The sequence below is a fragment of the Vicia villosa genome, linkage group LG1 (genome assembly GCF_029867415.1).
Source record: "Vicia villosa cultivar HV-30 ecotype Madison, WI linkage group LG1, Vvil1.0, whole genome shotgun sequence".
Classification (NCBI taxonomy): Eukaryota; Viridiplantae; Streptophyta; class Magnoliopsida; order Fabales; family Fabaceae; genus Vicia; species Vicia villosa.
In genome coordinates, this window is record NC_081180.1 from 88,604,122 (window position 1) to 88,619,825 (window position 15,704).

At 31.8% G+C, this 15,704-nt stretch overlaps 2 protein-coding genes across 2 annotated transcripts; both read left to right on the forward strand.

The window, feature by feature from the left end:
* Positions 1-5,678: 5,678 nt before the first annotated feature.
* LOC131611720 (protein OBERON 1-like) lies at positions 5,679-8,064 on the forward strand. The gene is made up of 4 exons (XM_058883625.1): positions 5,679-6,173; positions 6,378-6,949; positions 7,055-7,124; positions 7,221-8,064. The coding sequence occupies exons 1-4, from the start codon at positions 5,858-5,860 to the stop codon at positions 7,637-7,639; spliced, it is 1,377 nt and encodes a 458-aa protein (XP_058739608.1). The 5' UTR covers positions 5,679-5,857; the 3' UTR covers positions 7,640-8,064.
* A 6,634-nt stretch (positions 8,065-14,698) lies between these two features.
* Positions 14,699-15,372, forward strand: LOC131648804 (uncharacterized). The gene has a single exon (XM_058918529.1). It carries the CDS (start codon positions 14,749-14,751, stop codon positions 15,370-15,372), a length of 624 nt encoding a protein of 207 aa, XP_058774512.1. The 5' UTR covers positions 14,699-14,748.
* The last annotated feature ends 332 nt before the right edge of the window (positions 15,373-15,704 follow it).

Genomic DNA, 15,704 nt, shown 5'->3' on the forward strand with positions numbered 1-15,704 from the left:
TAGGAAACTATTTTGGGTTTAAAACCATTTTGTATACAACAAATTGTGACACTATTTCTCCTATAGTTTAGTTGCCAAAGCTTAATTTCGTTCATCACAATTTTATTTTATTTTTTAAAATAATTTAAACTAATGATATTTATATAATTTTTAAATTTATTAACGAATACGAATATCCGCAGACTCGAGTATCATTAAACTTGTATCCGTATTAATTAAATAACGGGTATTTACATATCAATTTATTTTATCCGTAGATATTTGTTAAGCCATCTGACTCGTATCTATGACGAATTTAATTCGCCAGTACGGATTATTTTGCCATCCCTAATTATATCTGTCACCCCACATATTTGAATACTAATAAAAATGCACTTTGTATTATTTACCATCGAAAAATTATAATTGGTCAATAATTTTCACTTTTCTTAAGTTATAATTTCCAAATTTTCAATAGTTGTTTTTAAAATTTTTGGTACGATATTTTTCGCATTTTGTGAAAATTTTGCATTTATATTGAAAATATACGAAAAATCTGGTATATTCTAGAAAAAAAACATGCAATTTAGCCAGATTTTTTGAAATTGCCGATGAAGGAATACCTGAAAATTTGAAAAGTCTGGTAATTTTCTGAAAAAACAAAAAAATTATCGAAATTTTTTAAAAATCTGGTAAGCATCTAAAAGCATCCATCAAATCTTCAAGAGATATTTACTTGTCTCAGTTTCCTGATTTCCTACATGCATACATTGATGACATTGTTGATGTTACTGACAATGGGAATTGTGGTTTTTGTGCTATTGCAGTTCTACTTGGATAAGGCAAAGAGTCATGTTCTTTGGTTTGGACGCAATTAGATACTCAAGTTCATCAACACCCTTAATTGTATTCCAAATTTTTTTTATGACACGATCTCTACAATTAGGAGTATGTTATGAGTTGCTACCATGGTTGTGCAAGATATGGATAAATGGATAATGATTCCTGATATGGGTTACCTTATTGCTTTTAGATACAATGTCATATTTATCTCCCTATTGTCGCGGCGCGAAAAATACTCAAGCCAATAAACGCTATAAATTCAATGAAGTCGGCGTCAAAGTTTTTTTAAAGGGGAATACATCGATAAAACCCTAAAAGAACAAAAATATGGTCATCACAACCAAATTCAGGTTCGGGAGTCAGTTACATGCGGGGCAGGTATTAGTACCCCACAAATACGTTTTTTATTAGGGTGTTTGCGGAGAAGTTGAATCTCGCTCCTACGTGTCTCCATGTGTGATGGGGAACTCAAAGCTATGTAGTTCTGCGTGGAAAAAGTTTGTTGGTTGGTTTATTTTAGAGAAAGATGTTTATATCACATTCGAGCGGTAAAACATTGCTTGCTACTCGCATATGGGAGAAGTGAACGTTGTTTGTGCTTTGCGTCGGAATGGATAAAACTTGATCTGAAAGTCCATCAGATTGTGTTTTAACCACATTTAGGTGGGAAAATTTGTTTGGTACTCGCGCACGGGAGAAATGAAACAATGGGAGATATGAAACTTTATTTTTGCTTCGCTTCGAAATGGACAAAACACCGTTCGTTTATGAAAAAATTTTTGGTTGCGCCGAGGCGGAAAAAGTTGGTTTGATTGGCTGAAGTTGTTTTTAGGTGGATGACGAGTATTCAAAAGGCAAGCTATATGGTTTTTATCCAAATACCAAGACAAAGGGATATACGTCCAATTATTCCTTTTTCATCCGATTTTAATTAAAAAATATGAGACGAATTGAGTTACGATTCCTTAACGGAAGACAAGCATCCAAAAGCTCAACTAAACAACTTGTATCTGAATGCTCGGGGAAAAGGGATATACACTCAATTAGTTTATTTTCTTCCACTAAAGAATGAACTAAATTCGGTTAATTATTATATTTTTGAACAGAAGATGAGCATTCGAGAGGCAAGTTATACGACTTGTATTTGAATACTCAGGGAAGAAAGGGATATACATCCAATTAATCCTTTTTCATCCGGTTTTTTATTGTAAAAAGAGGTTCGAATATGAATCGAGTCAAAATTCCTCTAAGATGCCAAGCACTCGAAAGGCAGGCTATACAACTTGTATCCAAATACTCGGGGAAAAAGGGGATATTACATCTGATTAATCCTTTTTCATTCGTGAAGGAACAAGTTGAATTAAGTTGTGTTATTAAGTTTTGAGAGGATGACAAATATTCAAAAGGCAAGCTATACGACATGTATCCAAATACTCGGGGAAAAGAGGGATATACATCTAACTAGTCCTTTTTCATCCAATTTGATTTGTAAAAATAAATTAGTTAAGTTGTGAAGATAATATGATTTTATTTGACAATAAAGTGGGGCGTTGATTATTTAATGTTCATGTTAATAATGTTTTGAGTTAATCTATTTTAATAAATCAATTAGAAAATGAAAATAAAAGAACAAAAACGGGTGTGAGAAATGGAAATATGGGTTTTTTGGTAAGAAAGAAATAAATTGGGCCTAAGGAAAAAAATTACAAAAAAAAGAAAGAGGTGGTGCACACGCTGACATGCACCAGGTCCAAACCTCTACTAACTTAGCATCAGCAGGGGTGCGTGAATGGAAAAAGGTGGTGAGGAGAAATATATTGGGCCTAAGGCCCAGTATGCCAATCAAATGGGATTAGGGGTGTAGAAGTAAAAGGGAGACATTGTGTTGAGAGGAATGGGCCCAAATGGCCCAGGGTTGGAAAACCCTAATTCGAGTTTAAGAGAAGAGATGGGTGTCTTTTTTTTTCTTCTTCCTCTCTCTTCTCTCTCAACTCTCCATCGCTCAAGAACACAACAAGAACCACACAGAAACTCCTCCATCCCAAAACAACAATGATCATGTTAACATTTTAAAAATCAATCACAACCTAAAACACTACAACGAATCAAACTCAAACTGTGCACACAATTTTAAATCCAAAAAAATATGGAAAACGTATGAAGCTCAAGAACATTCAAACCCTAGGATTCTAAATCACCTTTATCTGTATCAAATAGCAAGGGTTAATGCGTGATATCAGGGGGAAACAATCCAGAAAAGTGCATAAACGAATTAAACAAAATAATTTTCTTTTGTAATAGATTCTAACTTTAATTTGTTAATTCATATATATATATATATATATATATATATATATATATATATATGAGCAATAAGACGTTTCAATGTTTGAGGTTAACTTTGGACTTCTTCATAAAAAATTGGGTATCCTTAATTGACCCAAGAACCAAATTGATCCATTTTTAAAAACCCATACCATTTTTATGAATAAAAAATTGAACCCGACAAATCTAAGCCCAACATAAAATGAATACCATTTTTATGAATAAAAAATCGAACCCGACAAATCTAAGCCCAACATAAAATGAATACCATTTTAGATTAGGTTTTGTTAACTAGTTCCATATTTTCCCATTTCTCATACCTTCCGGCTCAGCGGCCTCTAGTTGAAATTCATACTCTCATCATATCTATACATTCATGCGAAAATCGATGAAGATTTTGTAGATTATTTTCAAGATCTGGCTTCCTCCTTAGAAGAAAATTTTAGATATAGATCTATATGAAGATTCTATAAATTTAATTTTTCGCTCATCTTGTGCTTGCGATTTAGTGTTGTTGCATCAAATATCGATTTCAATATTTGTTTTTATGAATTTTATTAATTAATATTATTATCAGTAGTGGTGTCGCTTGTGTTAGCAGTCACAACTGGATAGGTGTTCAGTATTCACTTTGACGAGTTATTACGAGTCTGGTGTTAAGATTTAGCTCTCATACTACCGTCATAACAAGAACAACAAAGGATCTGATGCCTCGATTAAATCTTTCCAACAGTTTTTATCAAACTCGATATATGTGGTGGAGACCAAATCTAAGATCACCAGGTACGCACCTGCCTACTTCTCCACAATTAACTTTTTTATTTATTTAAATTATATAAATTACTGTTTCATAACATATTTACAAGAATTAGTGAATAATGTAAAATTTAGATAAATTCTTCTTAGTAACACAACTTTTATTTCTATTTTTTTTTTTGCAAACATTCTTCTTTGTGGCATATATATTACTATTAAGTAGGGAATTTTGGTTGAAATTATATGAATGCGCATTGAAATTATTGAAATGATTGTGCCCTTGCCCCTTTGTGTCTTTTACCATTACTCGTTGAAATTATTGTGCCCTAATTATGTTGGATTGTGGTGCAATGTATGTTTCTTAAACTCAAAAAGTGTAGGCAATTTAAAATGGTGCTATTTTTTTTAGCAATGTGGTTGTTTACAAATTTTGAAAAAAATAAAATTAGTGAAGCTTTTAATTTCTTTTTTAGATAAGACTTTGTTATGACAAATCGATAAATTTTGCTTATTTATGGTCCAATGCTATGTCTTACTCGAGTAAGTTTAAATGATGCATTATTTTGAGAGAGTAAGATATAAATATTTTAATGGATTTCAGATCTCTTAGGAATGATACATAATTTTTAACATAGATTTGATAAAATTGTATATACGTTTATAAGTTAGATAATTTGTGTGAGAATTTGACGAAATCTCTAAGGGCATGTTTGGTTTGGCTTTTAGAAAGGTCAAAAACAATTCTAAAGATGTATAATTGATTTTGAATGATTTTAAGATATTTCCCCTGACCCTTATTATAAGCAAATATTCTCTTTTTAAATTCATTGAATAATGAATGTATTTGGTTTTGTAGACCAGATACATTCATTACTCAATGAATATTTGCTTATAATTCAGACGGAAGGGAGCATTTGATTAGTCAAAAGTAGAATTGATTCTGTCTTTAGAATTGATTCTAGTTGAAGCTATAATTTGTAGCTTCTGCCTCTAAAATTGATTCTGGATAATTTTTACATTATAATTTATTATTCAACTCACTTTTACGTAAATGTAGCCAAACATAAATCAATTCTGCTAAATTCAATTATGATAAAATCAATTTTACCAAACTCAGGGCCTGTTTGTTTCAGCTTTAAAAAAATGGATTTTTTCTTTGTATTTTTGAAAATAGATTTTCTAAAACCGTTTTTCAAAATATTACAAGTTTTTTTATATTCGTTTTTTCTAAAATGAAACACTTAATTTAACATCCTATAACATAAACATACATAATTGAAGACCAAAACTTAGTCAAAATCATAATTTTTTCAAAAATTTGTATTTCAAAAATGATTTTTATGAAAATCTATTTGAAATAGCTTCAAAATTAAGTGATTTTTTGAAATTTTGATATCCAAATTTTTTCCTCATAAATAGATGAAATACTTAAAATCACGTTTTAAGAATAACTATTCAAACAAATTTTTCATTTGAAGCTTTTATAAAAAGTTTCTTTGTAAAAATTTTTTTCACAAAATTTAGTAACACTATAAAAATCATTTTTAAAAAAAACCAGAACAAACGGGCCCTCAATCATTCATGTTAGATTCAATTCTGTCTCTCACAATCCAAACACACCTAGATCAATCTTAGATCAATCATGAGCCATTTGCACCATCAATCTAGTATGATGATGAGAAAAAAATCAGATTTTTATAATTTAAAAAATATCACAAGTAAACCAAGACCGTCCGATGTGCTGATGTTGAAAAACATGAAGAGCGGAGTTTGAGCAACTCTATGACTTTTGTCTGAACCTGTTAAGCTTACAAGTCCTCACTTGGCGCTTCATTCTCATTTTCAACTTTACCCTTTTCTCCACACTCTCCATTGTCATCATTTTCACAAAAACAAAATTCACATATCGATTTATCCAAATCTAATCTCTCTGCTCCTATAAACCCTAACAGACATGGAGTTTGGTAACGACGAGGCTTCTGATCTTCCACCGGTGGCACCCGAAGAATCCGGCGACGGTTTACCTTATGCACCAGAAAATTTTCCGAATCCCGGCGACATTTGGCGGTGGAAAGCTGGCCTGAGGATTTCGTCCAACGGTAACTTTAGGGACCGGTATCTGTATCTTCCTCGGCGTATTGCTGCCTCTCACCGCGGTGGATTCAAAAGCAAGCTTGCGGTTGAACGCTACGTCAAAGAATTCTTCCCTGACGCTAGTCTTGTTGATTTCTTTGCTTCTTTCAGCTGGAGCATTCCCTCTGGTCTTCCTGGTACTCTCTTTGCTCTCTTCTCATTTTGTTTTTAATCATACTGTTAATTAATTTCATCATGTGGTTCGGAAAATAAAGGCCTTTTTCACGATACTGTTAATTTTATGTTGTGATTCTGAAATTGAAGGGGCTTTTGAATGTGAATTTTCTTCTTACTTGTTGTAAAACTTGTTCAGTAACGTATAAGGTTGTTCTGCATTGTAGGCAATATGAATCCTGTTGCTGCAGCTGATGGACTTCTTCGTCAGTTAGAATTAAAACAGCAGCCTGAATCTGATTCCGACGTTGGTGGATGCAAAGCTGGGAATAAGACCTGCAGCAGTTTGATTTTGGAAAAAGAAAAAGAAAACTCACCATTTGCTCCGTGTGATATCTGCTGCGTTGAATCGAAATTTTGCCGTGAATGTTGCTGCATTCTCTGTTACAAATCAGTTGATTCAGCTTATGGCGGCTATAGCTATATCATGTGCAAAAAAGAACTAGGCGATAATATTTGCGGCCATGTTTGTCATCTAGAATGCGCTCTTCGATCTTATTCGGCTGGTACTGTTGGAGGAACGATTGGATTGGACGCTGAGTATTTCTGTTGGCGCTGTGATGGGAGGACTGAACTGATTGCTCATGCAAATAAGCTTCTACAAACTTGTGAAGCTATTGATGCTGATGGTGATGCTATGAAAGAAAAGATTCTAGGGCTTGGCATTTGTCTCTTGCGCGGTTCAGAGAAACCCGCTGCAAAGGAGCTTATGAGCCTTATTACACTGGCCATGTCAAAGGTATTGTTTAATTAATTTCAAGTGATAGAAAAAATTTCTTTCTTTCGTTTCCTTTATTAAATATTACAGGACAACATCGTGACAAAATTCGGTCTTTTACTTCAGCTTAAACATGATGGGACCAATACTGAAGATATCCTGAATGTTGATGTCAAAATTACTGCTAATTCTTCAGGTAAATGTTCTATTAATATTACTTATTACTTTTGCACTGATTGCATGCTTAAGCTTAATACTTCAGCTAAGTGTTTAACATTTTGGTAACCAACAGGTTCTTCCGGTAACGGCAATGCTGCGATGGATACTTCAGACGACGAAGATCCTTTAAAGAATTTAAATGTTCAAAAAGGAACAAAATCTTTTAATTATCAATCTGAATTATTAAAACTTGATGCTGAGTTTGATAAGGCTATGGAGGATCTGGAAAAATCTCAAAAGTATGAATATAAGCTGGCAGAGGAAAGCCTTCATACACAAAAGGATTATTTACTAAATATTACTCAAAAACTCGATGAACAGAAGTCTGAGTTAGCAGCTGGTCCATCTCATTCAAGTGCCTTGCTTCAAATTGTTGAGGAAAGAAATGAACAATTAAGGCAGGAACTGAAGAAATTTGATGAAATGAAGAAGGTAGCTAATGGTTTTGGCAGCACATCCAAAGAAATTTTAGAAAAGCATTTTGGCTTGTAAATTGCATTCTAAAATGAAAGATTTATAGTGATTACAGACAAGGGTTGAATAAATTGCCTATGGGCCATGGCAATAGTTTTTAAATACTATGTAGGAACTAATTCCTACAAAAACTGCCTGAATTTGTTTATTTTAGTTGCAATGGATTATCTTTTGAGACTCAAGTTCACCGTTTTTACCACCAAGTCTCTATCTGATATAGCCTCTTAAAAATAGGCTATATTATGTTTGTGGTCCTTTATATTGGACTTCTTGTATGCTCTGTTAAATACTGGCGTGGAAATGGCTGGTTTGGTTGAAAGTAGTATGATGATTGTTGTGATGGAGGCATGAATGAAGGTGGCCATTAAATGGCACAAAACTTCTCCCTGTCTAGCAAGGTTGGAGAGAGATTAATAAAACAAAAGATTTGATTTTTTTCTATATATTTAATGCAATTAGATTTGATCGAAGATGCAAAGACAAGTAACATTTCAACTATCCAAGTTCATTAATGTGTTTTGGAGATCCCTAGTGAGCAAGAGAATCCTTAAAAAATTATTACATTGAGAAGAAGATGGAGATGATATGAACAAGGTTCATTATGCATATGCAGTTATCAGTTAGATATATTTTATGGTATGTCCATGAGCTAATATTATTCATATAGTTACTCAAGTTCTCTGTCAAAGATAAATTACAGGTACTTTTAAAATATATTTATGCTTCTCTACATAAATCTAAATATGATTGGTGATCTTGATTCACAAAAGTTCATGTACATAGAAGCGTCTAAATAATTACAAAAAAACAATTTTATAAAATTGAATTACCAAATGAATTTTTTAGGTTTAAAATTATGAAAATTGAAGAGTTTTTGTGAAGATAATCAAAGGGATTTTAATTTTTAATTTTATTTTAGAATTGAATTCTGTTTTATAATCTATAAAATTGACTGTCTGAATTATAAGAGTCTTGTGAAAGAGGGAGAATAACACCTAAGATACTAAAGAAACTCAAACACACATCTAAAATATCTTTAAGGTCTCTATTTAATAAAATTATTTAAAATGTTTTTTGAAGTCTAGCCAATTAATAACACACATCTAAAATATCTTTAAGGTCTCTATTTTATAAAATGATTTAAAATGTTTTTTGAAGTCTAGCCAATTAACTAGTACTTTTACCTGTGCGATGCACATGACTGATTAGGAAGATATATTATATGTTTATAAATGTCAAAAAATAAATTATATTTCATATGTTATGAATATAAAAATTACAATTAATTAGTGAAATTGGAATACTTGGAATTGGTAATTTGAAAAAAGTTGTATAAAAAAATAAAAAGATTTGAATAATTAAATGCAACTATAGATTTAATAAGTTAGGAGGGAAACTTATTAAGGATTAGGAGGAAAACTTGTATTTTATTTTAATATATTAAGGATTAGGAGAGTGTGTGAATTGATTTGAAGACTTTTTCCACTAAATAATATATTAGACCTAGATACTTAATTGATTATTTTTCTTGGTTGAGTCTATAATCACATGAGACATTCTCTTAATGATTGACAATGACTAGAAATAAAAATCTTCCATTTTTTGCTTGAGTAATCGATTAGGCTAATTGATTATCTCACTAATTCGGCTCATGGATTGTTTTCTTTTTTAGCCTATTTTTTTTTTTATATATAAAGGAGGCATCTCCTCATTCGAAATCACACCAAAATTCAGAATTTTCCTTTTTCTTAATATCTTATCATTCTCTTTTTCTCTCTTTAAACATTTTCTTCACAAAAGTTGTTCTAATGCCTTGTGAGTAAAAATTGTTTGGAGAAAAGTGTTGTATTACTGTCATACCATTGTTTTGTTTCAAGATTGTGATACTATTGAAGGTTCGAGTTTGGTTATTGAAATCAACCATTGAAAATCTTTGTTTGGTTAAAGAATTCAACCTGGTAAAATTTATGTATTGAGATTACCTGGTAAAATCTCTACTTGGTTCATCAGTTCATCTAGTGATAAAAACTCTCTGTTGGTTATGGGGATAAATCAGTGTAAAATCTCACGATTCGCTTATATCAAAGGTTTGTGGGCATAATCTATAGAAGCTTAAGTAGTTTAGTGAACTCTAAAAAAGATCTCCTGAGAACAAGACTAGGCCAACATTTTGTCGAACCTGTATAAATCTTATGTTCATCTCTCTAACTCTATCTCTTTAAATTTTGTCTTCATTGCTTTATTTTATTCCGCTGCATTTCTCTCTAATTTTTCCTTTACTAACACATACAAAAATTAAATAAGAAAACTTTTAAAAATTAATCACAAATTTTAAATACCATAATTCACCTCATATTGTGAACGAAGTCACTTTTCAAAACCTCATATATTCGCACTAGCAGCTGTCACTTCAAGTTTAAAGACACCATACTTATGTGTGAAGAACTCATGAACCTAACTCCATGTTATCCAAGACCAACAAAGCAACTTGCTTGTTCGGTTCCTAAAATCTATGTTGACCAAAATGTCTCTTTAGAAACTACTTCTCTGATGAAGGGATAAGACCCTCATCCACAAGTCTAAAAATTGTGCATCAATTATATTATTCTCTTGAGCATACATAGCCAATAAGAGATAAAATTGATTCATCTCTTCATTTAGAAATTGGATGTTCTCTCGGAGCTAACTCTCGGTTGACTAGTGATATTCAACAACCATCTTCATATCATCGCAAAAATCGAGGAGATCATCCTTGTGTTTCCTTTTTTTTTCATCAAGTCCAGCTCGAACACAGAGGAGTATGTCACTTTTTATTTGGGCTTTAGACCTAATTCACTCCAATTTGACAATAAATTGCACCTTTTTCAATGTTTTAGTGCCATCATAAGCAAGTTAATGACATATTAAGGTCATAAATTTGAACATATATGGAATACATTATGCTAGTGTAGATTGACAATCGAGAGGCCTTAAATATGAAACTCCAAAAGAAATCTACTTCAGTGACTATAACTCGTATTGGAAACAAATTCTAAGGAAGTTCTTGTTTAAACGAAGTAGAAAATCGGCGAACCACCTAATCTTAAGAAGAAACAAAACCAATAGTCTCTTAGGAAGCCATAAAAAAATTACTCATGGTTTGCTTGGTAGGAGGTAGCGTCCCTTCCCCCATGGCTTTATTTGGTGTTTTCCCCCTCTTCCATGAAACAAAAGGCTGAACATGCTCTAGTATATTAGAACCAAAACTTGGAAGATCACCTATGTATCCCATTTGCCCTTGAATAATTAACTTGTCATTCATCCTTGATTCAAGAAAGAAAAAAAGTAAGTAAAAAAAAGAATAAGGGACACCATAAATCACATTAGTAGAAACACTCTAGAGTTAGAGTTAGTTGGAATCTTATTCATCATTATGGAAAGATGCAACAAAGAATTGATAAGTTGTAAATAGAACATGCCCAAACAAATAATCAGAACAACTTTAAATCATTTGGTAGAAAATTAAATGCTTATCCTACAATTTCTCAAGATCGAAATGGAACTTCTCTAAAAACACTATGAAATGATCATTCGCTCAACAATGAAGAAAATATGACCGACAAGAGTTACCAACATCACATATAGACTCGTGAGCAATTTGAGACGACGAGTAAAGAACTATGAAACGACGGTACAAGACCTCAAAAGTGAAGGAATAGGCTTAAAAAGAGGGAAAATGACGTAAAATTAACCAAAGATATTTATTACCAAAGAGTTCCCACGTGATTTGAGAAATGACACAAAATACCGTGGTCGGGGGCATATCTAAAGGTGAGCACACAAATGTTGAAAAGATCAAATGAAACTCCAAGAAAGAGGAAAAATCATAAAAAGAACTAGCATCAGACTCGATAGCAATTGACATTCAAATGAGGTAATGGACATTATTTATGCTACTAGACAAATCCGAATAAGTTAATGCAAATAAACACTTTGCGTTATTCATCTTTTAAATTGTTAGCCTATTGAAACATTAGTTGAATTGCTTATTTATTAATGTTCAAATGAAATAGGCTTTTTAGTAGGTTAATAGGCCAATCAAACCTTCGAAAAGCGAGACTCAAGCCTAAAAGTAAGCATATAAGCTTAGGCTTCAAAATTTTAACAGGTCAGACTCAGACTTGACAAAGATTAACTCGGTCCCGTCTATTCCTACTCCTACCTCTAGGCGCTAGGGAAATGATTGAAATACATCATAGTAAATGAAAAAAAGATACTAATACTCAAATATCTAGGCAATAATTCAAAAATCAAAATTGATACTCAAATTTGGAATGCAACTCATGAAAAATAAACTTGATTCACATCATATTTACGACAAAAAATGGCAGTCAAGGATCCGGTAGATAAAAGAAAACCCTAAATTCTAAAAGAAAAAGGTAAACAAGAACATTACAAAATCACAGGCTAGTTTGGAGTAGGCTTGGGGAAACTGTCCTTACCTGGTCTCGGATCCAAACTTCGCTCAACGTGAATGAGCCTATACAGTCATGGATAGCAAAAAGTAAAAATATTTATGGTAGAATGATGCTAAGAAGGTGATATTATAGGATAAATTATACCTATTTTTTTTAAAAAAAATCTTCGAAATTCTTCCATAGACGACGTTTTAGTAAGTACGGGTTTTGTTTTGTGAAGTTTTTTTAAAGCGGTTGATAATTATGTATGAGAATTTTTAAGTTGCAAAGTTGAAGTTGGCGAAAAAAAGATTTAATATAGCGGAATTACAATAAAACCATAGGCACTATTTAGTATTTAGGCCCAGTTTGTTATACTCTTAAAAAAAATTGTTTTCAAAAATATCTTTTTAAATTTTTTCAAAATAGAAAAAAAAATTGAATTTTAATAATAATTTTTTATAAAAAATTATTTAAAATAAGTTTAAATATTACATGATTTTTAAAATTTTTAATATCTAAAATAAGTTATGATAAAAATATAAAATACCTTAAATAATATTTTATAAAAAATATTTAAATTAATTTTTTATTTAATTATCTTTTAAACAAAAAATTTGTAACCCTTTAAAAAATGAAACTTAGATACCCTTAAATTAAACCATAAAATAATTTACACTGCAAATATCAACACACAACTTATTAAACTCATCGGAATCAAATAATTAGAAAAACAACATTTAAGAGTTTGTTTGTTTTAGAAGAGAAGACACTTCTTTTGTTTGGAGGAGAAGAGAGTTTAAAAAATAAGATAAATGATATATTTACAATATGATATATACACCTTATACTGTCTATTATTTTTTAATTTTGAGTGAATTCTTATTTACCCAAATCAAAAAGTTGGGTAAGATTATCTTTAGTGTAAAATTTCTTGAAAATAACAAACAAATGTACTATTTAATAAATAATTAAATATATAACAGTTAAATGGTATTCTGTGATTGACTGAAGGTACACTGCCCATCTTTTTGTGATGGGTAGAAAAGTTGTCCCGTATGGCTTGAGATTTGTGTCTCGCTCACTTTAATAGATATGGTGTAAATATCACGTGTCATTGTTGGCCCTCTCTCTTATTAACAATGTCCAATTTATTTGTAGTCCATATGAATATTAAATAACGGTTTCATAAAAAAAATCAAATAATAGTAAACTAAAATTTGTGTAATAACCCGTTTTAAAAATATGTGATAAAAGAGAGAATAATATTTATACAAAATTATTATGGTTTATTATTAGTGTATTTGAATGATCATAAATCTAAAGTGAGAGAATAATAAATTAAAAGTATTAATTAGAAATATAATTAGAAGATAAAAATTAAAATTGTATTATAAAATAAAAGCGACACTTATTTTGGGAGAGGGCTGGAACCACTTGATGTTACAATTGACTCTCAAATCAGACTAAACTGATGGTGATAAACAAACGATATTTATTTTAGGACAAATAATTTGATGCAACACTTAATTTGGGACGAAGGGAGTAATATTATATACTTTATTCCCTAAAACCTAATTTGAAAAACTATTAAAATAATAAATTAATTATGTAAAAAAACTAGGTTGCAATTAAATTAATCATCTTATTTTATGTTATATTAGTACTACTAAGTAATCATTAAATAAGTTAGTAATCATTAAATAAGTTGGTCTAATTTATAATAAAAATAAAATTAAAAGGTTGTGCACTGTCATCCAATAAAAAATCATAAATGTGCCATGTCATTAAGTTTTTTTTAAATAAAAAATAGTTTAATTAGATACATGTGTGGTGATTGGTTGACAGTGCATCACTCATTTTCTCATAAAAATAATAAAATCAAAATTATTACATATCAAAATTATTACATTAAATTTAATTAAAGTAAAAATCAAATTAATTTTGTTCAACATGCTTTTAACTTAAGGATATTTTTGTACTTGAAAGAATAATTAACACTTATTTTTTTCTGTCTTCTTTCACTATTTCTCGTTTCTTTTCCTTTTCATAACATACCCTAATCCAACGGTGAAAATATCAGGGTAGTTATGAAAATTAACTCTCATTTCTTTTCCTTTTCCTTTTCATAACCTACCCTAATGTGTACGGTAACGTTGTTTAAAATTATCAGGGGGTAGTTATGGAAATTAACTCTAGTGCCTCGAAAGTCGCACAACGTCCAAAGAAAATTCTGTTAGAAAAAATCGTTGAAGACGATTTTCCCACGCACCAAACACACACTCTGCATTGCTAGTACCGCTATATAAACTGCTTCTATCACCTCTCTCTTCCTTTCTCTCTCTATTGAGAAACTCAGCTTGTGAAGTTGGAAGTTGGAGCTTCTCTTCGTTTCTCATCCTTTCTGTTACGATCCAGAATCTTCATCGGTGAATGCTTTCTCCTATTTTATCTTCCAATACTCTCAATCGTATTTGTTAGCGTTATCATTTTCAATTGTACACTTTCTTGAATCGATTAAGTTTATTGTTATTTCTTCTATCGCGAAACAGTTTCTTCAATTATCAATTTATTGATCTGAAAATGAACACATCAATTAATGCGTGAATGATTCTCAACTCAATTTCTGATAACCGATCGTCGTGTTTCTGAATTCTTTTCTGGTTTTACAGCATTATTTCACCGCTCAAAATGCATACCAAGGACGTTTGTTCTTCCTCCTCCCAAACCGGATTCGGCGACGGCCTTGAGCCTGCCGGCAACATGCTCGCCAACGCCGACGCATTTGCTTCGTCTGGAACAGAGTCCGACTCTTGCGTGATACAGGAGCGTCAAGATTTAGTGAATTGTTTGAGTATGTGTCTCAGTAGCCTCGTGGAGACTTCCAATGAGGTTGAAACTATGAAGGAAAAGATCGGAGAGCTCCGTGGCGTGGTGAAAGAGATGCAGAAGAATCTGAACGTCCTACTTCGGGCTTCACTGGAGAACCGATTTGGCGGTTGTGGTTCCTCCTTCCAGACACTGTTGAACATTTTCAATCGCTTGAATGTTGGCGATGGAAAAGAAAACTGTGCTGATTGGAATAACAATAAGACGGAGCTGTGCAATAAATGGCAGAAAACTGGAACATGCCATTACGGAAACAACTGCCAATACGCTCACGGCATTGGGGAGCTTCGTCCAGTGATCCGCCAGCCATGCAGGATGGTCCTTGCTGGAATTGTCTGTTCGTTTGGTGATAGATGCCATTTTCGTCATGAGCTTACTGAAGAGGAAAAAGCTAGGCCTATATCATCAATCAAGTTGGAAAGATAAATAGTTTGATGGAGTTGTGGCGCTTCCAGCAAATTGAGATATAGAGTAGGATTCCTGTGGAGGATGTGGTTGGTAATCGTTTCTTTCTTTTTCTTTTTTGGGGACAACTTCATTACCCATCACAAAAAGTTGGGTAACATACATTCAACCAATCACAACATTCCATTTAATTTCAACATATTTAATTAATTATAAAATAGTATCATTAATTGTTGTTTCCAAGACATTTTACATTGAAGGTAACTCTACCCAACTTTTTGAGTTGGGTAGATAAGAATTCACCTTCTTTTTTTACTCCCAACACAACTAACTAAATAGAAAGTACTCTTTCA

What these genes read in the sequence shown, in the direction of transcription:
- LOC131648804 (XM_058918529.1), top strand. Translation starts at nt 14,749, where the DNA reads ATGCATACCAAGGACGTTTGTTCTTCCTCCTCCCAAACCGGATTCGGC.
- LOC131611720 (XM_058883625.1), top strand. Translation starts at nt 5,858, where the DNA reads ATGGAGTTTGGTAACGACGAGGCTTCTGATCTTCCACCGGTGGCACCC. An exon ending in CATTCCCTCTGGTCTTCCTG is followed by an intron (nt 6,174 to 6,377) that starts GTACTCTCTTTG and finishes TCTGCATTGTAG; the next exon opens with GCAATATGAATCCTGTTGCT. An exon ending in TTACACTGGCCATGTCAAAG is followed by an intron (nt 6,950 to 7,054) that starts GTATTGTTTAAT and finishes CTTTTACTTCAG; the next exon opens with CTTAAACATGATGGGACCAA.